At 47.0% G+C, this 26,163-nt stretch overlaps 1 protein-coding gene across 1 annotated transcript in view; it reads left to right on the top strand.

The window, feature by feature from the left end:
• The window catches only part of LOC129859960 (DNA-binding protein SATB2-like), a 51,133-nt gene that overhangs the window by 16,404 nt on the left and 8,566 nt on the right, over window positions 1–26,163 (top strand). Inside the window, exons 4-11 of the mRNA XM_055930238.1 lie at window positions 1,621–1,747; window positions 3,755–3,878; window positions 5,285–5,387; window positions 10,711–10,761; window positions 11,894–12,474; window positions 15,790–16,008; window positions 16,556–16,714; window positions 24,024–24,218. Of these exons, the coding sequence (XP_055786213.1) occupies window positions 1,621–1,747; window positions 3,755–3,878; window positions 5,285–5,387; window positions 10,711–10,761; window positions 11,894–12,474; window positions 15,790–16,008; window positions 16,556–16,714; window positions 24,024–24,218 (1,559 nt within the window). The remainder of the gene's footprint in view (window positions 1–1,620; window positions 1,748–3,754; window positions 3,879–5,284; window positions 5,388–10,710; window positions 10,762–11,893; window positions 12,475–15,789; window positions 16,009–16,555; window positions 16,715–24,023; window positions 24,219–26,163) is intronic.

Here is a 26,163-nt window from a genome sequence, read left to right on the forward strand (position 1 = left end):
GCTGGTCTGCAGGTCATTACAACATGTGACATTGAGCTGGTCGGCAGGTCATTACAACATGTGACATTGAGCTGGTCGGCAGGTCATTACAACATGTGACATTGAGCTGGTCGGCAGGTCATTACAACATGTGACATTGAGCTGGTCGGCAGGTCAGAACAACATGTGACATTGACCTGGTCATAGCTCCAGAACTAACATTATGAGCAATACTACTTCTGATCCATTTTTACCAAATACCACTGTGTCCATTGTGTGTCTTTCACACACACACACACACACACACACACACACACACACACACACACACACACACACACACACACACACACACACACACACACACACACACACACACACACACACACACACACACACACACGCACACTCACGCACACTCACACACTCACACTATTGCAGATGGAGGCTGGCAGGCCGGGGCTATCTGTGTTTGATTCCCCTGATCCTAATGTGATTAGCCTTGTTTAGTTTAGCTGTTCCAGCCCTGGTCTTGAGGAAGGACACGGGAATGTGTCTGTGTACACATCCCAGGATGCATTTCAGATGCAGAGGGAGAGAGGGGGTGGGGTCTCATTGTCAGATGCAGTGTCTATATAGGGGAAGACTTTTCTTATTTTCTTTTCTGTTGAACCAGCACTGTGTAGGCAAGCAGGCATGGGTCTTACTTAAATCACTGTCATTTCATACTTTGTAATGCCCTTATTTTATCTCTGTTTGGATGTGGTTCAATTTCTATAGTTCTATGCTCAGCCACAAGACCGTTCAATGAATAATGGAAACGCTCTAGATCGGGAGCGATAAGCGACCAATTCAAAATGAAAGTCTATGTCCTGATGCCCATTTCTAGTCATCCCCTATTTCCTTAATACTCACCTGTCTTTAGATCTGGAGATATCTCTCAGAGCTCTCTATATGATGTATATCTATGAACTCACCTGTCTTTAGATCTGGAGATATCTCTCAGAGCTCTCTATATGATGTATATCTATGAACTCACCTGTCTTTAGATCTGGAGATATCTCTCAGAGCTCTCTATATGATGTATATCTATGAACTCACCTGTCTTTAGATCCAGAGATATCTCTCAAAGCTCTCTACATGATGTATATATATTAACTCACCTGTCTTTAGATCCAGAGATATCTATTTGGGTTAATTTAACAATCATTCATTTTAATGGGGGCGGTATTAATTGGCGTGTGACGCAATCTCCAGCCTTGGCCTGTCCTGTCCATCAGTGATGTTGTCTCTTGCACGTATATCCCTGCTATAAAAGGCTTTGCTGGGTCTCTGTGTTTCTTCCCCAGGCTGATAAGGGTTAGGGTTGATAGATGTGGGGAATCAGGTCGGTGCCTCTTCCCCAGGCTGATAATGCATTAATAGATAACACTCTTTATCTCTTTATCTCTATCTTTATCTCTCATTGTTAAACCGTGAGTTTTACAGCCGCTGATTAAAATATAGAAACATTATATCTAGGTTTTCACATATACAGACTTTGTCGTCTTCAGCAACCTTAAGAGATTAACCCCCAGGTGAATGTGTATAAACTGAAAACGGCAGCATGTTGATGACATCATTGTTCTGTCTCCCCTCCAGGCATCATCAAAGTGGGCCGCTGGAACCCCATGCCCATCCACTACCTGACTGATGCCCCCGAGGCCACCGTCGCCGACATGCTGCTGGACGTCTATCACATGGTTACCCTCCGCATCCTACTGCAGAGGTCAGTGGGGACAGAGGGGAGTGTGTGTGTGTGTGTGTGTGTGTGTGTGTGTGTGTGTGTGTGTGTGTGTGTGTGTGTGTGTGTGTGTGTGTGTGTGTGTGTGTGTGTGTGTGTGTGTGTGTGTGTGTGTGTGTGTGTGTGTGTGTGTGTGTGTGTGTGTGTGTGAGAGTGAGAGTGAGAGTGAGAGGGGCGGGGAGAGAGCAGGTTTATTGATTTGAAAAGCAGGTTTATTGGGATGAGTCTTGTCCTGGAGGCAGAACTGAGCCGTTTCCGCTAGATAGGCCAGCTGCAAAGGCAAAATTGGAAATATTGTAAAAATGTATGAAAACAAAAATGCAGCTTTTTGATCTTAAGTTAAGGTTAGGTTCAGGCATTAGGGTTAGCAGTGTGGTTAAGGTTAGGTTCAGGTATTAGGGTTAGCATTGTGGTTAAGATTAGATTCAGGCATTAGGGTTAGCAGTGTGGTTAAGGTTAGAGATAAGGTTTAAATTCAGATTTTATGACTTTATGACAGCCAGCTAGTGAGCACTCTGCAGAGCTGCCTCCAGAACAACATTCATGATGAAAAACGCTAACCTGCATTTACAGTGAGTCACTTATCAACAGTGGGTAATGGTAACCGTCAATAATCTTTGTTTAATAGTGTTACCATGGTAGTACCACAGCACACTATAACAATCCACCCTGGTTATGACTTTGTTGATAGGAGTAGATAGTCTCGCTATCATTATGGCCACTGTTTGATATCAGGTTAGCTGGCACCAGGATGACAACACATACACTAAATAGGTGCAGTGGAATGTGTTGTTTTACAGGGTCAGCCATAGTAGTACGGCGCCCCTGGAGCAAATTAGGGTTAAGTTCGTTCCTCAAGGGCATATTGACAGATTTTCACCTTGTGGCTTGGGTATTCAAACCAGAGACCTTTCGGTTAGTGGCCCAACGCTCTAACCATGAGGCTACCTGCCACCTCATTGGGCGATCCTCATGAAACCAGTTTTAAACATGTCTAAAGCAAAAATCATAAATCATTCTGAGGACTAAGATGTCTACTTTTTGGCCAGTGACTTAAAAAAAAATAGATTTTACATTTTCGCTGGAATTTTCTGTATTTTCAGCCCAAATGTGTCCAAATTAGATTCTCTGGTAATTTCATACAATTTTACTTCAGAAAAGCCAAACTTATTTGAATAAAAAACAAAATTAGGTTGCTGTAGTTTGTCCATAAAGCATAAAAATTGTATACTAGTTGAAGTACATTAAACTATAATATGTATTACGTGCAAACATGTGTCTCATTACCGTAACACTTTTTCAAGTTCCTGTAAAAACTCCAATCAGTTTTTAAATAAAGTTTTATTCACCCATGATGCATCATCTAGAGGAGTAGTAGAAGTTCAATTAATGTATTTGTTTGTATGCCTTCAGAACGAGGTTCTTATTCTCAAACACCCGTTTTACCCCACTTGGCCTTCTCATTACCAACATGGCTAAAAAGCTCAAATTGGGAAAAAGTCAGATTTTATTTTATAGTTTCATTTGACATATTTTCAGTGTTATGTTAAACTTAGGCCTTTTCATTAGGGTAGCGATGTAAAAAAATATTAGAAATTGTTTTGTTTATTACTTTTTTGGACTGTTACGCTAATTATAATTTTGTGGAAATGATGGTAAAATGCATAGTATTTGATCCAAAAACATAATAATAATTACAAAATAGATAGTACAGGTTCTAATCTCAGTGATCCAAGAGGTGAAAAATGACACTTGAGAATTATTGGGTCAAATGAGTTTTGTGAGAATGACCCTATTGTTGTTATGTTGTTATATGTCAAACAGGAAGTTTTGTATTAGTGTCTCAGGGTTGTGTTTATTAGGCATCAAACTGACTGAAAGAGGGAGCGACTATGTGAAGTTGTCCAATAATAAATTATATATTTTTTCCATTGCACAATGTTTTCAAATGTTTTCCCTTGCATGTGGTAATGAATCCAACCCTGGTTCCAGCTTTTCCAGGCTGGAGGATCTGCCGTCAGAGCAGTGGAACCACGCTACGGTGAGGAACGCCCTCAAAGAGCTACTGAAGGAGATGAACCAGAGTTCCCTGGCCAAGGAGTGCCCTCTCTCTCAGGTAGCAGCTTATGTCATGTCATGTCATGCAACTTAGTCTCTGACTTAGGTTGTACTGCATTGTATTAAATCAAGTTTATTTTATATAGCCCTTCGTACATCAGCTAATATCTCGAAATGCTGTACAGAAACCCAGCCTAAAACCCCAAACAGCAAGCAATGCAGGTGTAGAAGCACGGTGGCTAGGAAAAACTCCCTAGAAAGGCCAAAACCTAGGAAGAAACCTAGAGAGGAACCAGGCTATGAGTGGTGGCCAGTCCTCTTCTGGCTGTGCCGGGTGGAGATTATAACAGAACATGGCCAAGATGTTCAAAATGTTCATAAGTGACAAGCATGGTCAAATAATAATCAGGAATAAATGTCAGTTGGCTTTTCATAGCCGATCATTAAGAGTTGAAAACAGCAGGTCTGGGACAGGTAGGGCAGGCAGAACAGATGAAACTGGAATAGCAGCAAGGCCAGGTGGACTGGGGACAGCAAGGAGTCATCATGCCCGGTAGTCCTGACGTTTGGTCCTAGGGCTCAGGTCCTCCGAGAGAGAGAAAGAAAGAGAGAAGTAGAGAATTAGAGAGAGCCAAGATTTTCAAAATGTTCATATTAGCCTTATAGTGGTGGGGAATCATGTGCCAAGAGGGCCCTCTCTCTCTGGTAGCATCTTATGTCATCTTATGTTATGTCATGTCATGTTATGTATCTTAGTCTCTGGCTTAGATTGTTTTTCATTAGCTGCAGAAAGTGGTGTGCTTTTCTTACATGGTGTTCAAATGACACATGACTTCCTCTATACAGATTCCAAAACAACAACACAGATCTGTTTTCTACCGTATGTGACTGTGTTGTGGTGTTCCAGTCCATACAGTATGTGACTGTGTTGTGGTGCTCCAGTCCATACAGTATGTGACTGTGTTGTGGTGCTCCAGTCCATACAGTATGTGACTGTGTTGTGGTGTTCCAGTCCATACAGTATGTGACTGTGTTGTGGTGTTCCAGTCTATACAGTATGTGACTGTGTTGTGGTGTTCCAGTCTATACAGTATGTGACCGTGTTGTGGTGTTCCAGTCTATACAGTATGTGACCGTGTTGTGGTGTTCCAGTCCATACAGTATGTGACTGTGTTGTGGTGCTCCAGTCCATACAGTATGTGACTGTGTTATGGTGTTCCAGTCCATACAGTATGTGACTGTGTTGTGGTGCTCCAGTCCATACAGTATGTGACTGTGTTGTGGTGCTCCAGTCTATACAGTATGTGACTGTGTTGTGGTGCTCCAGGTCCCAATAGGTCTAGTATTACACAGTACACATCCACTAAAACACACACTATATTCTCTCTCTCTCTCTCTCTCTCTCTCTCTCTCTCTCTCTCTCTCTCTCTCTCTCTCTCTCTCTCTCTCTCTCTCTCTCATCAGAGTATGATCTCTGCCATAGTCAACAGCTCATACTATGCCAACGTGTCCACCTCCAAGTGCCAGGAGTTTGGCCGCTGGTACAAGAAGTACAAAAGGATTCAAGGTGAGGTGTGTCCCCTCTTGGCTCCCGTAACCTTACACACCCCACATGGACAATAAGATGCCATTAGCACCTTCCTCTATGCCTCTCCTCTATAACATTGCCTGTCATTGGCTGGGATCCTAACTGTAAGTCCTTGAGTTGACCCAAGTGTTGGGCCCTTCTTTCAGCAGACAGTTATCATTTGCTCTTGAGTAGTGTCGGCTCAAGCTTTTGGGGGCCTAAAGCAAGACTTGATTGTGGTGGGTCACCTGCCGCCCTATAGCTCAAAAACGATATTTTGGTTTATTTTTTTATTAGTCCACTGTTGATACAGTCCCAAAACGTTTTGCAGGTCAGCAGTCAAGTTTTCAAGATATTGGACTTTCAAGAAGCAAACTGTCATCGGCCACATCATGATGATGATGCGTTTTGCAGTTTGGTTCTTAAAAGTCCAATATCTTGAAAACTTGACTGCTGACCTGCAAAACGTTTTGGGACTGTATCAACAGGGGAATAATGATTTTCCTTTAAGTCCATACACACTGTCTGCTTATAGGAGATACAGCACTACTATAGAGACTAGAGACCCCACCATGATGCATGGTAATATAGAGCTCTATAGAGACTAGAGACCCCACCATGATGCATGGTATTAGAGACAGATCTATAGAGACTAGAGACCCCACCATGATGCATGGTATTAGAGACAGCTCTATAGAGACTAGAGACCCCACCATGATGCATGGTTGTAGAGACAGCTCTATAGAGATCCTACCATGATGCATGGTATTAGAGACAGCTCTATAGAGACTAGAGACCCCACCATGATGCATGGGATTAGAGACAGCTCTATAGAGATCCCACCATGATGCATGGTATTAAAAACAGATCTATAGAGACTAGAGACCGCACCATGATGCATGGTATTACAGACAGCTCTATAGAGACTAGAGACCCCACCATGATGCATGGTATTAGAGACAGATCTATAGAGACTAGAGACCCCACCATGATGCATGGTATTAGAGACAGCTCTATAGAGACTAGAGACCCCACCATGATGCATGGTATTAGAGACAGATCTATAGAGACTAGAGACCGCACCATGATGCATGGTATTACAGACAGCTCTATAGAGACTAGAGACCCCACCATGATGCATGGTATTAGAGACAGATCTATAGAGACTAGAGACCCCACCATGATGCATGGTATTAGAGACAGCTCTATAGAGACTAGAGACCCCACCATGATGCATAGTATTAGAGACAGATCTATAGAGACTAGAGACCCCACCATGATGCATGGTATTAGAGACAGCTCTATAGAGACTAGAGACCCCACCATCATGCATGGTATTAGAGACAGCTCTATAGAGACTAGAGACTCCACCATGATGCATGGTATTAGAGACAGATCTATAGAGACTAGAGATCCCACCATGATGCATGGTATTAGAGACAGATCTATAGAGACTAGAGACCCCACCATGATGCATGGTATTAGAGACAGCTCTATAGAGATCCCACCATGATGCATGGTATTAGAGACAGCTCTATAGAGACTAGAGACCCCATCATGATGCATGGTATTAGAGACAGCTCTATAGAGATCCCACCATGATGCATGGTATTAGAGACAGATCTATAGAGACTAGAGACCCCACCATGATGCATGGTATTAGAGACAGCTCTATAGAGATCCCACCATGATGCATGGTATTAGAGACAGCTCTATAGAGACTAGTGACCCCACCATGATGCATGGTATTAGAGACAGCTCTATAGAGACTAGAGATCCCACCATGATGCATGGTATTAGAGACAGCTCTATAGAGACTAGAGACCCCACCATGATGCATGGTATTAGAGACAGCTCTATAGAGACTAGAGACCCCACCATGATGCATGGTATTAGAGACAGATCTATAGAGACTAGAGACCGCACCATGATGCATGGTATTACAGACAGCTCTATAGAGACTAGAGACCCCACCATGATGCATGGTATTAGAGACAGATCTATAGAGACTAGAGACCCCACCATGATGTATGGTATTAGAGACAGCTCTATAGAGACTAGAGACCCCACCATGATGCATGGTATTAGAGACAGATCTATAGAGACTAGAGACCCCACCATGATGCATGGTATTAGAGACAGCTCTATAGAGACTAGAAACCCCACCATGATGCATGGTATTAGAGTCAGCTCTATAGAGACCCCATCATGATGCATGGTATTAGAGACAGATCTATAGAGACTAGAGACCCCATCATGATGCATGGTATTAGAGACAGCTCTATAGAGACTAGAGACTCCACCATGATGCATGGTATTAGAGACAGATCTATAGAGACTAGAGATCCCACCATGATGCATGGTAATATAGAGCTCTATAGAGACTAGAGACCCCACCATGATGCATGGTATTAGAGACAGATCTATAGAGACTAGAGACCCCACCATGATGCATGGTATTAGAGACAGCTCTATAGAGATCCCACCATGATGCATGGTATTAGAGACAGCTCTATAGAGACTAGAGACCCCACCATGATGCATGGTATTAGAGACAGCTCTATAGAGACTAGAGACCCCACCATGATGCATGGTATTAGAGACAGCTCTATAGAGACTAGAGACCCCACCATGATGCATGGTATTACAGACAGATCTATAGAGACTAGAGACCCCACCATGATGCATGGTATTAGAGACAGCTCTATAGAGACTAGAGACCCCACCATGATGCATGGTATTAGAGACAGATCTATAGAGACTAGAGACCCCACCATGATGCATGGTATTACAGACAGATCTATAGAGACTAGAGACCCCACCATGATGCATGGTATTAGAGACAGCTCTATAGAGACTAGAGACCCCACCATGATGCATGGTATTAGAGACAGATCTATAGAGACTAGAGACCCCACCATGATGCATGGTAATAGAGAGCTCTATAGAGACCCCACCATGATGCATGGTATTAGAGACAGCTCTATAGAGACTAGAGACCCCACCATGATGCATGGTATTAGAGACAGATCTATAGAGACTAGAGACCCCACCATGATGCATGGTATTACAGACAGATCTATAGAGACTAGAGACCCCACCATGATGCATGGTATTAGAGACAGCTCTATAGAGACTAGAGACCTCACCATGATGCATGGTATTAGAGACAGATCTATAGAGACTAGAGACCCCACCATGATGCATGGTAATAGAGAGCTCTATAGAGACCCCACCATGATGCATGGTATTAGAGACAAATCTATAGAGACTAGAGACCCCACCATGATGCATGGTATTACAGACAGCTCTATAGAGACTAGAGACCCCACCATGATGCATGGTATTAGAGACAGCTCTATAGAGACTAGAGACCCCACCATGATGCATGGTATTAGAGACAGATCTATAGAGACTAGAGACCCCACCATGATGCATGGTATTACAGACAGCTCTATAGAGACTAGAGACCCCACCATGATGCATGGTATTAGAGACAGATCTATAGAGACTAGAGACCCCACCATGATGCATGGTATTAGAGACAGATCTATAGAGACTAGAGACCCCACCATGATGCATGGTATTAGAGACAGCTCTATAGAGATCCCACCATGATGCATGGTATTAGAGACACCTCTATAGAGACTAGAGACCCCACCATGATGCATGGTATTAGAGACAGCTCTATAGAGACTAGAGACCCCACCATGATGCATGGTATTAGAGACAGATCTATAGAGACTAGAGACCCCACCATGATGCATGGTATTAGAGACAGCTCTATAGAGACTAGAGACCCCACCATGATGCATGGTATTAGAGACAGATCTATAGAGACCCCATCATGGTTTACATAATCTTTTAATGTCACCCTTAATATTGCAGAGAAAACCAAACACTGTCAGCCTCTAATCAGAAGCAGCCGCCAGCCACTCCACACTGGGAGATCCCCTTACACACATACTCAGGGAAACGTCTCTCTCACACACACACACACACACACACACACACACACACACACACACACACACACACACACACACACACACACACACACACACACACACACACACACACACACACACACACACACACACACACACACACACACACACACACACACACACACACACACACAGGGAAACATCACACACACACACACACACACACACACGCACACGCACGCACACACACACACACACACACACACACACACACACACACACACACACACACACACACACACACACACACACACACACGCCGGGAGAAACGTCACACACACACACACACACACACACACACACACACGCCGGGAAAAACGTCACACACACACACACACACACACACACACACACACACACACACACACACACACACACACACGCCGGGAAACGTCACACACACACACACACACACACACACACACACACACACACACACACACACACACACACACACACACACACACACACACACACACACACACACACACTCAGGGTAACGTCGCACACACACACACACTCAGGGAAACGTCTCACACACACACACACACACACACATACAGGGAAACGTCACACAAACACTCAGGGGAACGTCACACACACATACAAACACACACACTCAGGGAAACGTCACACACACACACACGCAGGGGCTCGGGCACACACACATACACACACACACACACACACACACACACACACACACACACACACACACACACACACACACACACACACACACACACACACACACACACAGGGGCATGGCACACACACACAACACATACAGAGTGCATGCACACATATGGATGCACACACACTTGGACCTCATAGCAGACCGTGTAAACCCTCCTCTTTCTCCCTCCTCCCTGTTTAACGGTGTCATTCCAACATGGAGGCAGATCAAAGTTGACACCAGACCACAAACACAGGGAGAAGTGGGAGAGGAGATAAATGGTGCCTGTGGTCTGACAGGGGAGGGAGGATCAGGTTCCCTACAGCCCAGAGTATTAGTTCTGTTCTGCTCTGCGGACCCAAAAGACAAACACACTGCAGCCCTCCAGATGATGTAAAACGGGGAATGGGACGTTCCCATTGGATTAGCGTAGTTACCTCAGAATCTGATTGGAGGATCTACTTGTCAGTCTTAGGACCTTCTGTTGATGTCAATTGCATGGCTGGATGGATGGATAAATACAAGGATAAAATATGGATGTAGTTGAATGCTGTGTAACCTACCAACTGTGTTGTACTGTACTGTATAAGTGTATCGTTTTGTTAACCAGTCTGATATATAGCATGTGACTTCACTACAGGTGAATACCTGGAGAAGATGTGGTCAGGACGGGATAAACCTGATATTAAAGGTGAGTTGGAAGGAACACCAATTACCTGAATATATATATATATAGTATCTAAACAGTATATAGATGGTATTGAGAGCTCTTCAGACCTCCTGTCACCACCATGTCATCTCCTGTATATAGATGGTATTGAGAGCTCTTCAGACCTCCTGTCACCACCATGTCATCTCCTGTATATAGATGGTATAGAGAGCTCTTCAGACCTCCTGTCACCACCATGTCATATCCTGTATATAGATGGTATTGAGAGCTCTTCAGACCTCCTGTCACCACCATGTCATCTCCTGTATATACAGCTCTTCAGACCTCCTGTCACCACCATGTCATCTCCTGTATATAGATGGTATTGAGAGCTCTTCAGACCTCCTGTCACCACCATGTCATCTCCTGTATATAGATGGTATAGAGAGCTCTTCAGACCTCCTGTAACCCCCATGTCATCTCCTGTATATAGATGGTGTAGAGAGCTCTTCAGACCTCCTGTCACCACCATGTCATCTCCTGTATATAGATGGTATAGAGAGCTCTTCAGACCTCCTGTCATCACCATGTCATCTCCTGTATATAGATGGTGTAGAGAGCTCTTCAGACCTCCTGTCACCCCCATGTCATCTCCTGTATATAGATGGTATTGAGAGCTCTTCAGACCTCCTGTCACCACCATGTCATCTCCTGTATATAGATGGTATAGAGAGCTCTTCAGACCTCCTGTCATCACCATGTCATCTCCTGTATATAGATGGTGTAGAGAGCTCTTCAGACCTCCTGTCACCCCCATGTCATCTCCTGTATATAGATGGTATTGAGAGCTCTTCAGACCTCCTGTCACCACCATGTCATCTCCTGTATATAGATGGTATAGAGAGCTCTTCAGACCTCCTGTCACCACCATGTCATCTCCTGTATATAGATGGTATTGAGAGCTCTTCAGACCTCCTGTCACCACCATGTCATCTCCTGTATATACAGCTCTTCAGACCTCCTGTCACCACCATGTCATCTCCTGTATATAGATGGTATTGAGAGCTCTTCAGACCTCCTGTCACCACCATGTCATCTCCTGTATATAGATGGTATTGAGAGCTCTTCAGACCTCCTGTCACCACCATGTCTGTTTGTCTGTTTGTATCTGCAGTGGAGAGGGACAGCATGTCAGATGTATGTGGCCTGGGACAGCGCCCCCCCTCTCACCTGACCCCACCAAACCAGCTTGGAGGGTTACCCCTTAAGGTTGGACTAGGGGACCCCCAAACCCCCAGCCAGCAACAGGCCCTCCCCCACCCGTCTCAGCAGCACTCACCCCATGGCCAGCACCACCACAGCCCACCGCCCAGAGGCCAGGCGCCCCCTCCCGTTCCTCCGGCCTCCCTCCAACCCTTACTTGGCCCGGGCGGTCTCCTCTCCCCCCAGCTCAGCCCTCAGATGGTCAGGCAACAACTGGCCATGGCCCACCTCATCAACCAGCAGCTAGCTGTTAGCCGCCTGCTAGCCCACCAGCACGGTCCGCAGGCCCTCCACCAGCAGCAGCACCAACAGTTCCTCAACCACCCACCCATCCCACGCTCCTGCAAAGCCCCAGGAGGCCTCACCGATCCTGGGATGAATCCGTCGACCGTGGAGGTCTGTCCGGACATCTACCATCAGGTCAGAGAGGAGCTGAAGAGGGCCAGCGTCTCTCAGGCTGTGTTCGCCAGGGTGGCCTTCAACCGCACACAGGTGAGACATCTACCTCCACTTCCACTTCCACTTCCATTTCTAAGCACTGAAACCTCCACTTAAGTTGAATTTTCACTTCAATACATCAATGAAGTTAGGATTCGCCCCTATAACTGTAAGGAGTGGCTGCGGGTCAGATTTATTCAGGATCTTTGGTCCACAGTACTAAAGGATCCGGAGCCCCCGAAGCTTCTGCACATGTTTATAGTCTCTACTTTACACACAGAGAACAGGCTACTCAGAGAACAGGCTACTCCGAGAACAGGCTACTCCGAGAACAGGCTACTCCGAGAACAGGCTACTCCGAGAACAGGCTACTCAGAGACAGGCTACTCAGAGAGCAGGCTACTCCGAGAACAGGCTACTCCGAGAACAGGCTACTCAGAGACAGGCTACTCAGAGAGCAGGCTACTCCGAGAACAGGCTACTCCGAGAACAGGCTACTCCGAGAACAGGATACTCCGAGAACAGACTACTCAGAGAACAGACTACTCAGAGAACAGGCTACTCCGAGAACATGCTACTCCGAGAACAGGCTACTCCGAGAACAGGCTACTCCGAGAACAGGCTACTCCGAGAACAGGCTACTTCGAGAACAGGCTACTCAGAGAACAGGCTACTCAGAAAACAGGCTACTCAGAAAACAGGCTACTCAGAGAACAGGCTACTCAGAGAACAGCCTACTCAGAGACAGGCTACTCAGAGAGCAGGCTACTCAGAGAGCAGGCTACTCAGAGAACAGGCTACTCAGAGAACATGCTACTCAGAGACAGGCTACTCAGAGAACAGGCTACTCAGAGACAGGCTAACAGGCTACTCAGAGAACAGGCTACTCAGAGAACAGGCTATTCAGAGAACAGGCTACTCAGAGACAGGCTACTCAGAGAACAGGCTACTCCGAGAACAGGCTACTCAGGCCAATGGTTCTGGTGTTGTTTAATAAAGTTAGATCAAAGCATAATCAATGTCTGCCAGATCACATAATGATCACAGTATTCTACATTACATAACCCAATATAATAGCTTAGTATAACTTTACTGGAAGACAAAAAACAACAGCAAATTGTTTTCTCATGTGGCCAAAACTCAACAGCACGCGCCACTGGGCAAAATACACAGGTAGGCTAGGCTGCAGTTTGTTAGCACCATCTGCTCCAAGATTCGTTCACTCAGTCATTCAACACAACACTGTAGGCTACTTCTAAACAACACTGTAGGATACTTCTAAACAACACTGTAGGCTACTCTAAACAACTCTGTAGACTACTTCTAAACAACACTATAGGCTACTTCTAAACAACACTGTAGGATACTTCTAAACAACACTGTAGGCTACTTCTAAACAACACTGTAGGCTACTTCTAAACAATACTGTAGGCTACTTCTAAACAACACTGTAGGCTACTTCTAAACAACACTGTAGACTACTTCTAAACAACACTGTAGGATACTTCTAAACAACACTGTAGGCTACTTCTAAACAACACTGTAGGCTACTTCTAAACAATACTGTAGGCTACTTCTAAACAAAACTGTAGGCTACTTCTAAACAACACTGTAGACTACTTCTAAACAACACTGTAAGCTACTTCTAAACAACACTGTAGGCTACTTCTAAACAACACTGTAGGCTACTTCTAAACAACTCTGTAGGCTACTTCTAAACAACTCTGTAGACTACTTCTAAACAACTCTGTAGGCTACTTCTAAACAACACTGTAGGCTACTTCTGAACAACTCTGTAGGCTACTCTAAACAACTCTGTAGGCTAATTCTAAACAACTCTGTAAGCTACTTCTAAACAACTCTGTAGGCTACTCTAAACAACACTGTAGGTTACTTCTAAACAACACTGTAGGCTACTTCTAAACAACACTGTAGGATACTTCTAAACAACAATGTAGGCTACTTCTAAACAACACTGTAGGCTACTTCTAAACAACACTGTAGGCTACTTCTAAACAACACTGTAGGCTACTTCTAAACAACACTGCAGGATACTTCTAAACAACACTGTAGGCTACTTCTAAACAACTCTGTAGGCTACTTCTAAACAACTCTGTAGGCTACTCTAAACAACACTGTAGGCTACTTCTAAACAACACTATAGGCTACTTCTAAACAACACTGTAGGCTACTTCTAAACAACACTGTAGGCTACTTCTAAACAACACTGTAGGCTACTTCTAAACAACACTGTAGGCTACTTCTAAACAATACTGTAGGCTACTTCTAAACAACACTGTAGGCTACTTCTAAACAACACTGTAGGCTACTTCTAAACAACACTGTAGACTACTTCTAAACAACACTGTAAGCTACTTCTAAACAACACTGTAGGCTACTTCTAAACAACTCTGTGGACTACTTCTAAACAACTCTGTAGGCTACTTCTAAACAACACTGTAGGCTACTTCTAAACAACACTGCATCACTCAAGAAGATCTAAATGCATATCTCCATGAAACTGACTGAGATCAAATGGTTACTATGCAGAATGATGCTGCATGGATGTTTCACCGGTAAAACGTTAAGAATTATCATGCACTACTAAATGCAGTGTCGTTTTAGTCTTCCAGTAACGTTACACTATGCTATTATATTGAGTTCTGTAATGTAGATTACTGTGATCATTACGGGATCTTGCAGACACTGATTCAGCTTTGATATAACTTTATTATACAACAACGTTCGCCAGAGTAACTGATACACACATGTGGTCTGCACATGTGCAGAAGCTTCGGGGAGCTCTGGATCTTTGGGTGCAACGGACAACATTTCCAGAAGAAGTGGGATCCACGGCCAGAGCTGTGACCACTGTAGCGTTTGAAGGGTGGGTGGGTTTGTCATCAGTAGAGAACTGTCTAAAACCCTAGCATGTCATATGAGTGTTCTGAAAGCTGCACTCCACTGATACTGACTGGTGAGAAAGCCCAATACACTGACATAGGGACATTCCTACCTAAAGGGAGTAGAGTAGAGTAGAGTAGAGTAGAGTAGAGTAGAGTAGAGTAGTGTAGAGTAGTGTAGAGTAGAGTAGTGTAGAGTAGAGTAGTGTAGAGTAGAGTAGAGTAGAGTAGAATAGAGTAGAGTAGAGTAGAGTAGAGTAGAGTAGAATAGAGTAGAGTAGAGTAGAGTAGAGTAGAGTAGAGTAGAGTAGAGTAGAGTAGAGTAGTGTCGAGTCGAGTCGAGTCGAGTGTGTGTGTGAGAAAGAGAGAGAGAGAGAGAGATGTAATGAGAGAATTAGAGTATGAAAGGGTACTTGGAGGGTCCTTGCTAAGAGACCTGACATTTGCGCGCGTGTTTGTGTCTCAGGGCCTGCTGTCTGAGATCCTTCGTAAAGAGGAGGACCCTCGCCAGGCCTCCCAGTCACTCCTGGTCAACCTCAAAGCTATGCAGAACTTCCTGAACCTCCACGAGAGCGAACGCGACCACATTTACCAGGAGGAGCGTGAACGCAGCCTGAACCCCAACCTAGGCAACCTGACCCCAACCAATCAGAACTCCAGCTCCACTGGCCAGCGACTCACACAGGTACACATACATACCCAGGTGTCCTCATGTACGTTGAATAGGAACACTAGGGAATAGCCACATCAGACACACACATCTACAACCACACCTGGGTTTAAATAGATTTGATATTTTCTCTCTAATACTTTGAGCATTTGATTGAGCCTACATGAAGTGCCAGGGTGGGTGGGGTTTGCACTTTTGGGATTGTTGCATTGGTTCCATTGTGTCTGGAAATCTCAATGAAGTGAAGTTTTTAGTATTTGAAAGAAAATGAATACTATTCGAGCCCAGGTCTGGCTACAACCCACATCACACACAGACACACCCCTGGCAGTACACTAACAGGTTAACACTGTAGTCACATCACACACAGACACACCCCTGGCAGTACATTAACAGGTTAACACTGTAGTCACATCACACACAGACACACCCCTGGCAGTACACTAACAGGTAAACAAATGCAGGACATCTCTTTAGGGACTCAGTAACCTAGACGATTAGCCAGTTGTGCTCACTAAAAACTCTCTCTCTCTTCCCCCCCGCCCTCTTCTCCTCCCTGCAGCCCAAGCCCCCCCTGACCCAGGTCAGTGCTGAGCTGCCCCTGAAGTCCCTGGTCAACATCAACATTACATCTGGGATCTATGATGAGATCCAGCAGGAGATGAAGAGAGCCAAGGTGTCCCAGGCCCTGTTCGCCAAGGTGGCCGCCAACAAGAGCCAGGTCAGTCCACACACATACAGTATACCAGGGGCCGCCAACAAGAGCCAGGTCAGTCCACACACATACAGTATACCAGGGGTCGCCAACAAGAGCCAGGTCAGTCCACACACATACAGTATACCAGGGGTCACCAACAAGAGCCAGGTCCGTTCACACACATACAGTATACCAGGGGTCACCAACAAGAGCCAGGTCAGTCCACAAGTATACAGTATACCAGGGGTCACCAACAAGAGCCAGGTCCGTCCACAAGCATACAGTATACCAGGGGTCGCCAACAAGAGCCAGGTCAGTCCACACACATACAGTATACCAGGGGTCGCCAACAAGAGCCAGGTCAGTCCACACACATACAGTATACCAGGGGTCACCAACAAGAGCCAGGTCAGTCCACACACATACAGTATACCAGGGGTCACCAACAAGAGCCAGGTCAGTCCACACACATACAGTATACCAGGGGTCACCAACAAGAGCCAGGTCAGTCCACACACATACAGTATACCAGGGGTCACCAACAAGAGCCAGGTCAGTCCACACACATACAGTATACCAGGGGTCACCAACAAGAGCCAGGTCAGTTCACACACATACAGTATACCAGGGGTCACCAACAAGAGCCAGGTCAGTTCACACACATACAGTATACCAGGGGTCACCAACAAGAGCCAGGTCAGTCCACAAGCATACAGTATACCAGGGGTCACCAACAAGAGCCAGGTCAGTCCACACACATACAGTATACCAGGGGTCACCAACAAGAGCCAGGTCAGTTCACACACATACAGTATACCAGGGGTCACCAACAAGAGCCAGGTCAGTCCACAAGCATACAGTATACCAGGGGTCACCAACAAGAGCCAGGTCAGTCCACACACATACAGTATACCAGGGGTCACCAACAAGAGCCAGGTCAGTCCACACACATACAGTATACCAGGGGTCACCAACAAGAGCCAGGTCAGTCCACACACATACAGTATACCAGGGGTCGCCAACAAGAGCCAGGTCAGTTCACACAAATACAGTATACCAGGGGTCACCAACAAGAGCCAGGTCAGTCCACAAGCATACAGTATACCAGGGGTCACCAACAAGAGCCAGGTCAGTCCACACACATACAGTATACCAGGGGTCACCAACAAGAGCCAGGTCAGTCCACACACATACAGTATACCAGGGGCCGCCAACAAGAGCCAGGTCAGTCCACACACATACAGTATACCAGGGGTCACCAACAAGAGCCAGGTCAGTCCACACACATACAGTATACCAGGGGTCGCCAACAAGAGCCAGGTCAGTTCACACAAATACAGTATACCAGGGGTCACCAACAAGAGCCAGGTCAGTCCACAAGCATACAGTATACCAGGGGTCACCAACAAGAGCCAGGTCAGTCCACACACATACAGTATACCAGGGGTCACCAACAAGAGCCAGGTCAGTCCACACACATACAGTATACCAGGGGCCGCCAACAAGAGCCAGGTCAGTCCACACACATACAGTATACCAGGGGTCACCAACAAGAGCCAGGTCAGTCCACACACATACAGTATACCAGGGGCCGCCAACAAGAGCCAGGTCAGTCCACACACATACAGTATACCAGGGGCCGCCAACAAGAGCCAGGTCAGTCCACGCACATACAGTATACCAGCTGTCGCCAACAAGAGCCAGGTCAGTCCACACACATACAGTATACCAGGGGCCGCCAACAAGAGCCAGGTCAGTCCACACACATACAGTATACCAGGGGTCACCAACAAGAGCCAGGTCAGTCCACACACATACAGTATACCAGGGGTCACCAACAAGAGCCAGGTCAGTCCACACACATACAGTATACCAGGGGTCACCAACAAGAGCCAGGTCAGTCCACACACATACAGTATACCAGGGGTCACCAACAAGAGCCAGGTCAGTCCACACACATACAGTATACCAGGGGTCACCAACAAGAGCCAGGTCAGTCCACACACATACAGTATACCAGGGGTCACCAACAAGAGCCAGGTCAGTTCACACACATACAGTATACCAGGGGTCACCAACAAGAGCCAGGTCAGTTCACACACATACAGTATACCAGGGGTCACCAACAAGAGCCAGGTCAGTCCACAAGCATACAGTATACCAGGGGTCACCAACAAGAGCCAGGTCAGTCCACACACATACAGTATACCAGGGGTCACCAACAAGAGCCAGGTCAGTTCACACACATACAGTATACCAGGGGTCACCAACAAGAGCCAGGTCAGTCCACAAGCATACAGTATACCAGGGGTCACCAACAAGAGCCAGGTCAGTCCACACACATACAGTATACCAGGGGTCACCAACAAGAGCCAGGTCAGTCCACACACATACAGTATACCAGGGGTCACCAACAAGAGCCAGGTCAGTCCACACACATACAGTATACCAGGGGTCGCCAACAAGAGCCAGGTCAGTTCACACAAATACAGTATACCAGGGGTCACCAACAAGAGCCAGGTCAGTCCACAAGCATACAGTATACCAGGGGTCACCAACAAGAGCCAGGTCAGTCCACACACATACAGTATACCAGGGGTCACCAACAAGAGCCAGGTCAGTCCACACACATACAGTATACCAGGGGCCGCCAACAAGAGCCAGGTCAGTCCACACACATACAGTATACCAGGGGTCACCAACAAGAGCCAGGTCAGTCCACACACATACAGTATACCAGGGGTCGCCAACAAGAGCCAGGTCAGTTCACACAAATACAGTATACCAGGGGTCACCAACAAGAGCCAGGTCAGTCCACAAGCATACAGTATACCAGGGGTCACCAACAAGAGCCAGGTCAGTCCACACACATACAGTATACCAGGGGTCACCAACAAGAGCCAGGTCAGTCCACACACATACAGTATACCAGGGGCCGCCAACAAGAGCCAGGTCAGTCCACACACATACAGTATACCAGGGGTCACCAACAAGAGCCAGGTCAGTCCACACACATACAGTATACCAGGGGCCGCCAACAAGAGCCAGGTCAGTCCACACACATACAGTATACCAGGGGCCGCCAACAAGAGCCAGGTCAGTCCACGCACATACAGTATACCAGCTGTCGCCAACAAGAGCCAGGTCAGTCCACACACATACAGTATACCAGGGGCCGCCAACAAGAGCCAGGTCAGTCCACACACATACAGTATACCAGGGGTCACCAACAAGAGCCAGGTCAGTCCACACACATACAGTATACCAGGGGTCACCAACAAGAGCCAGGTCAGTCCACACACATACAGTATACCAGGGGTCACCAACAAGAGCCAGGTCAGTCCACACACATACAGTATACCAGGGGTCACCAACAAGAGCCAGGTCAGTCCACACACATACAGTATACCAGGGGTCACCAACAAGAGCCAGGTCAGTCCACACACATACAGTATACCAGGGGTCACCAACAAGAGCCAGGTCAGTCCACACACATACAGTATACCAGGGGTCACCAACAAGAGCCAGGTCAGTCCACACACATACAGTATACCAGGGGTCACCAACAAGAACCAGGTCAGTCCACACACATACAGTATACCAGGGGTCACCAACAAGAACCAGGTCAGTCCACACACATACAGTATACCAGGGGTCACCAACAAGAGCCAGGTCAGTCCACACACATACAGTATACCAGGGGTCACCAACAAGAGCCAGGTCAGTCCACAAGCATACAGTATACCAGGGGCCGCCAACAAGAACCAGGTCAGTCCACAAGTATACAGTATACCAGGGGTCACCAACAAGAGCCAGGTCCGTCCACAAGCATACAGTATACCAGGGGCCGCCAACAAGAACCAGGTCAGTCCACAAGTATACAGTATACCAGGGGTCACCAACAAGAGCCAGGTCCGTCCACAAGCATACAGTATACCAGGGGTCACCAACAAGAGCCAGGTCAGTCCACACACATACAGTATACCAGGGGTCACCAACAAGAACCAGGTCAGTCCACACACATACAGTATACCAGGGGTCACCAACAAGAGCCAGGTCAGTCCACACACATACAGTATACCAGTGGTCACCAACAAGAACCAGGTCAGTCCACACACATACAGTATACCAGGGGTCACCAACAAGAACCAGGTCAGTCCACACACATACAGTATACCAGGGGTCACCAACAAGAGCCAGGTCAGTCCACACACATACAGTATACCAGGGGTCACCAACAAGAGCCAGGTCAGTCCACAAGCATACAGTATACCAGGGGCCGCCAACAAGAACCAGGTCAGTCCACAAGTATACAGTATACCAGGGGTCACCAACAAGAGCCAGGTCCGTCCACAAGCATACAGTATACCAGGGGCCGCCAACAAGAACCAGGTCAGTCCACAAGTATACAGTATACCAGGGGTCACCAACAAGAGCCAGGTCAGTCCACACACATACAGTATACCAGGGGTCACCAACAAGAACCAGGTCAGTCCACACACATACAGTATACCAGGGGTCACCAACAAGAGCCAGGTCAGTCCACAAGCATACAGTATACCAGGGGTCACCGACAAGAGCCAGGTCAGTTCACACACATACAGTATACTGTATATAAGTATATCATAACAATGCCATACTCTAGTGAGAAGTGCTTAGTGGGTTTTGTTTGAAGCCACCTGCTAAAGGTGAATTGGTGACATCCAGTGATCAGGATGCTTAGTAAAATGTGTAAATATCTGTAACCGTAACACACACTCACACTCATGTGCATCCCTACACATGCATGTAATGCACACAATCTCCTACACAATGGAGCATGTTATTTCTCCTGGGTTGATGAACTGTGGGGGATTTGATGTGAGGTAAGATCACATATCGGGGTATGTGGGCGGCATGTCAAGCACGCGCTGGTTGTTCGGTACCACAGGCTGTGGTATCTGACTGTCAGCGCTGGTCGTTTGGTACCGCAGGCTGTGGTATCTGACTGTCAGGACCCGTGACGTACCATCATGTCTCCGTGGGCAGATAAACAATGTGGGCGTCCAGGGCCGGGTAGAGAAACGTCTGTCACGCCAGCCAACGGATCTGACTTACGTGTGTGTTTGTGTATGTGTGTGTGTTGGTGTGCTTACTGTATGTATGTGTGTGTCCTGGGTTACGGCTGTGGGTCTTCAACAAATACATTGGTGATTGTGTGTGTGTGTGAGCATGTGTGTGTGTGTGTGTGAGCATGTGTGTGTGTGAGCATGTGTGTGTGTGTGTGTGTGTGTGTGAGCATGTGTGTGCTGGGTTACACTGTGGGACCTCATCAAAGACACTCCAAATGTCTATCCTCCTGAGTCCTCCGCGTCTGTTTATGTTAGAGGGACAAAGCATGCGGGATGTGGTGGCACATGAAGGAGAGGGAGACACTGGAGATAGCCATTTAGGAGAGGGAGACACTGGCGATAGCCATCTAGGAGAGGGAGACACTGGAGATAGCCATCTAGGAGAGGGATACACTGGAGATAGCCATCTAAGAGAGGGAGACACTGGAGATAGCCATCTAGGAGAGGGAGACACTGGAGATAGCCATCTAGGAGAGGGAGACACTGGAGATAGCCATCTAGGAGAGGGAGACACTGGAGATAACCATCTAGGAGAGGGAGACACTGGAGATAGCCATCTAGGAGAGGGAGACACTGGAGATAGCCATCTAGGAGAGGGAGACACTGGAGATAGCCATCTAGGAGAGGGAGACACTGGAGATAGCCATCTAGGAGAGGGAGACACTGGAGATAGCCATCTAGGAGAGGGAGACACTGGAGACTACCTCTGAGGGTTTAGAGCTTGAGGTAGTCACTTCATACAAGTACTTGGGAGTATGGCTAGATGGTGCATTGTCCTTCTCTCAGAACATATCAAAGCTGCAGGCTAAAGTTAAATCTAGACTTGGTTTCCTGTATCGTAATCGCTCCTCTTTCACCCCAGCTGCCTAACTAACCCTGATTCAGATGACCTACCCATGCTAGATTACGGAGACATAATTTATAGATCAGCAGGTAAGGGTGCTCTCGAGCGGCTAGATGTTCTTTACCATTCGGCCATCAGATTTGCCACCAATGCTCCTTATAGGACACATCACTGCACTCTATACTCCTCTGTAAACTGGTCATCTCTGTATACCCGTCGCAAGACCCACTGGTTGATGCTTATTTATAAAAACCCTCTTAGGGGGGAGTGAGGTCTATCTGAGAGATCTACTGCAGCCCTCATCCTCCACATACAACACCCGTTCTGCCAGTCACATTCTGTTAAAGGTCCCCAAAGCACACACATCCCTTAGTCACTCGTCTTTTCAGTTCGCTGCAGCTAGCGACTGGAACGAGCTGCAACTAACACTCTGAGGGTTGTACAGAGAGATCACATGATCACGGCTGGTCTGAGGGTTGTACAGAGAGATCATGATCACGGCTGGTCTGAGGGTTGTACGGAGAGATCACATGATCACAGCTGGTCTGAGGGTTGTACAGAGAGATCACCTGATCACGGCTGGTCTGAGGGTTGTACGGAGAGATCACATGATCACAGCTGGTCTGAGGGTTGTACAGAGAGATCACATGATCACGGCTGGTCTGAGGGTTGTACAGAGAGATCACATGATCACGGCTGGTCTGAGGGTTGTACAGAGAGATCACATGATTAAGGCAGGAATAAGTCACATGAGGAGTCTGGAGGAAGACATAAATACACTGCTGTTGTTCTGGGTGGTTTTAATTTGGACGATCTAAGAAGTGGATTATAGGATAGAAAAGAATAGGTTGTGTTTGTGTGTGTTTTCACACACGTTAGTGTGGTGTGTGTAAACACGTGTGAGATACATGCTTGTGTGTCTGTGTGTGTGCACCACTGCTGGTCTGGGGGTAGGGTCTCCTACAGGCCTGGCTCTCAGTGAGGGGTCATGGCTCAGTGACCCCATCTGGCTGCATCTGGTCATGGCCCTCTCCGGAGAGACGGAGGGAGGGAGGGAGGGAGGGAGGGAGGGAGGGATAGAAAGGAGGGAGGTAGAGAAGGAGCCCTGATCAGGTTATGAACACTAGGTGCTGGAGGAGGCTGTGTACAAACAACAGCTGGTGTCAGTGCCTGGGCCAGTCTAGCAGAGATAATCACATATCTCTCTCTCACAGCCCCACATCATTTTCATCTGGAACTTGTCTTTCGCTCGTTTTCCCAACCTGTTCTTTCATGTCTCTACTCCTCTACATCTCCTTGTCCTTTCTCTCTTTCTCCATTTCCTCTATCACTCTGGTCTGTATGTTAAAATCACCCGTCATCCCTCCCTCTCTGTCAGGGCTGGCTGTGTGAGCTGCTGCGTTGGAAGGAGAACCCCAGCCCAGACAACCGGACTCTGTGGGAGAACCTGTGTACCATTAGAAGGTTCCTGACCCTGTCCCAGGCTGAGAGGGACATGGTGTATGAAGAGGAGTCCAAGCACCACTACAGTGAGAGGCTTCACACTGTCCTCCACATGTCTCCAGAAACACAGGTGAGAGACTCCACTGTCCTCCACATGTCTCCAGAACCACAGGTGATAGGCCCGAGAGGAAAGGGGTCACCCCTGGCAAATACCTCACCAGTATACGGCTTGGACCCCCCCCCCCCCCCGAATTACATATTGGACACAATTGAGGCTGAAACTACAAACATAAGAGTGTGCCCACAAAAAGCAAAGACTCTTCGCCTCAGTCCCTCAAAACAATTGTAGACAGATGTGAAGGACTTAGAGTTTACCAGAAGTAGAATTGTATGTCGTGTGCCATTCAGTTTAACCATAAGCTTGTTGTATGTTAGAAGGACACTTGCCTGAAAGGGCCTGCACCAGTCCATCTTTCTATTCTCTCTCTCTTTCTTCTTGTAATAAATAAGCATCTTGGGAAGGATGATGTGGTCACACCATGAACACATTCCTTCACTGCTCTCCTAGAATGTCTGGGACCAAAGCAGGGACATAAATCTGCTAAAAATACCAGCCTCATCTTCCCTGATGGCGCCTAGCGAGGAGAGAGGGAGGGGAAGCAGGAAAGGGGAAGGAGAGAGGGGTGGATGGTAGGAGAAGTGGATACGTAAGGTAATGGTGAGAGAGAACGAGAGAGAGAAACAGGGAGAGAGACAGACAGAGAGATAGACAGAGAGACCAAGATGAGAGTGACAGACAGACAGACAGACAGACAGACAGACAGACAGACAGACAGACAGACAGACAGACAGACAGACAGACAGACAGACAGACAGTGATGAATGGATAAGAGAGAGAATGGTGATGTTGATCTGTCTGTAGGCAACATAAAGATCCTATAAAATGGTAGATATCATTCTGTGGTAAACACTGGCAGCTCCAGGCAGACTGGGTGGTCCTGTAGATGTGTCTATCTCAGCACTACATGAGGCTGCTTGCTGCTGCTGCTGTCATTCTGGATGCTTTGCTCTTATCCCCATGGGCCCTCCCTCCCTCTGCCCCAGACCCCCACCATGTCTGTACTGTACCCTTCCACACACCCCCAGGCTCCACCACACACCACACATGTGTCCCAGCTGTGCTACACACACACACACACACACACACACACACACACACACACACACACACACACACACACACACACACACACACACACACACACACACACACACACACTAACATAAGAACACACACTCTCACTCACAAACATGCAGACAATAAATGAGTCATAACAGCCCTCTCTGGTGTAGAGTGGAGGTGAAGTCATGCAGAAAGCTGACTTCTAATCACAACATATTAATTAGTATGTTAGCAGGGTCTCAGAGGGTCTGTACCCTAATGAGGACCCTCTCTAACCAGGACAGCTACATTATTCAGGGTCTGTACCCCGATGAGGACCCTCTCTAACCAGGACAGCTACATTATTCAGGGTCTGTCTGTACCCCGATGAGGACCCTCCCTAACCAGGACAGCTACATTATTCAGGGTCTGTACCCCGATGAGGACCCTCTCTAACCAGGACAGCTACATTATTCAGGGTCTGTACCCCGATGAGGACCCTCCCTAACCAGGACAGCTACATTATTCAGGGTCTGTACCCCGATGAGGACCCTCTCTAACCAGGACAGCTACATTATTCAGGGTCTGTACCCCGATGAGGACCCTCCCTAACCAGGACAGCTACATTATTCAGGGTCTGTACCCCGATGAGGACCCTCTCTAACCAGGACAGCTACATTATTCAGGGTCTGTACCCCGATGAGGACCCTCTCTAACCAGGACAGCTACATTATTCAGGGTCTGTCTGTACCCCGATGAGGACCCTCCCTAACCAGGACAGCTACATTATTCAGGGTCTGTCTGTACCCCGATGAGGACCCTCCCTAACCAGGACAGCTACATTATTCAGGGTCTGTCTGTACCCCGATGAGGACCCTCCCTAACCAGGACAGCTACATTATTCAGGGTCTGT

This window comes from Salvelinus fontinalis, chromosome 7, assembly GCF_029448725.1.
Source record: "Salvelinus fontinalis isolate EN_2023a chromosome 7, ASM2944872v1, whole genome shotgun sequence".
Lineage (NCBI taxonomy): Eukaryota > Metazoa > Chordata > Actinopteri > Salmoniformes > Salmonidae > Salvelinus > Salvelinus fontinalis.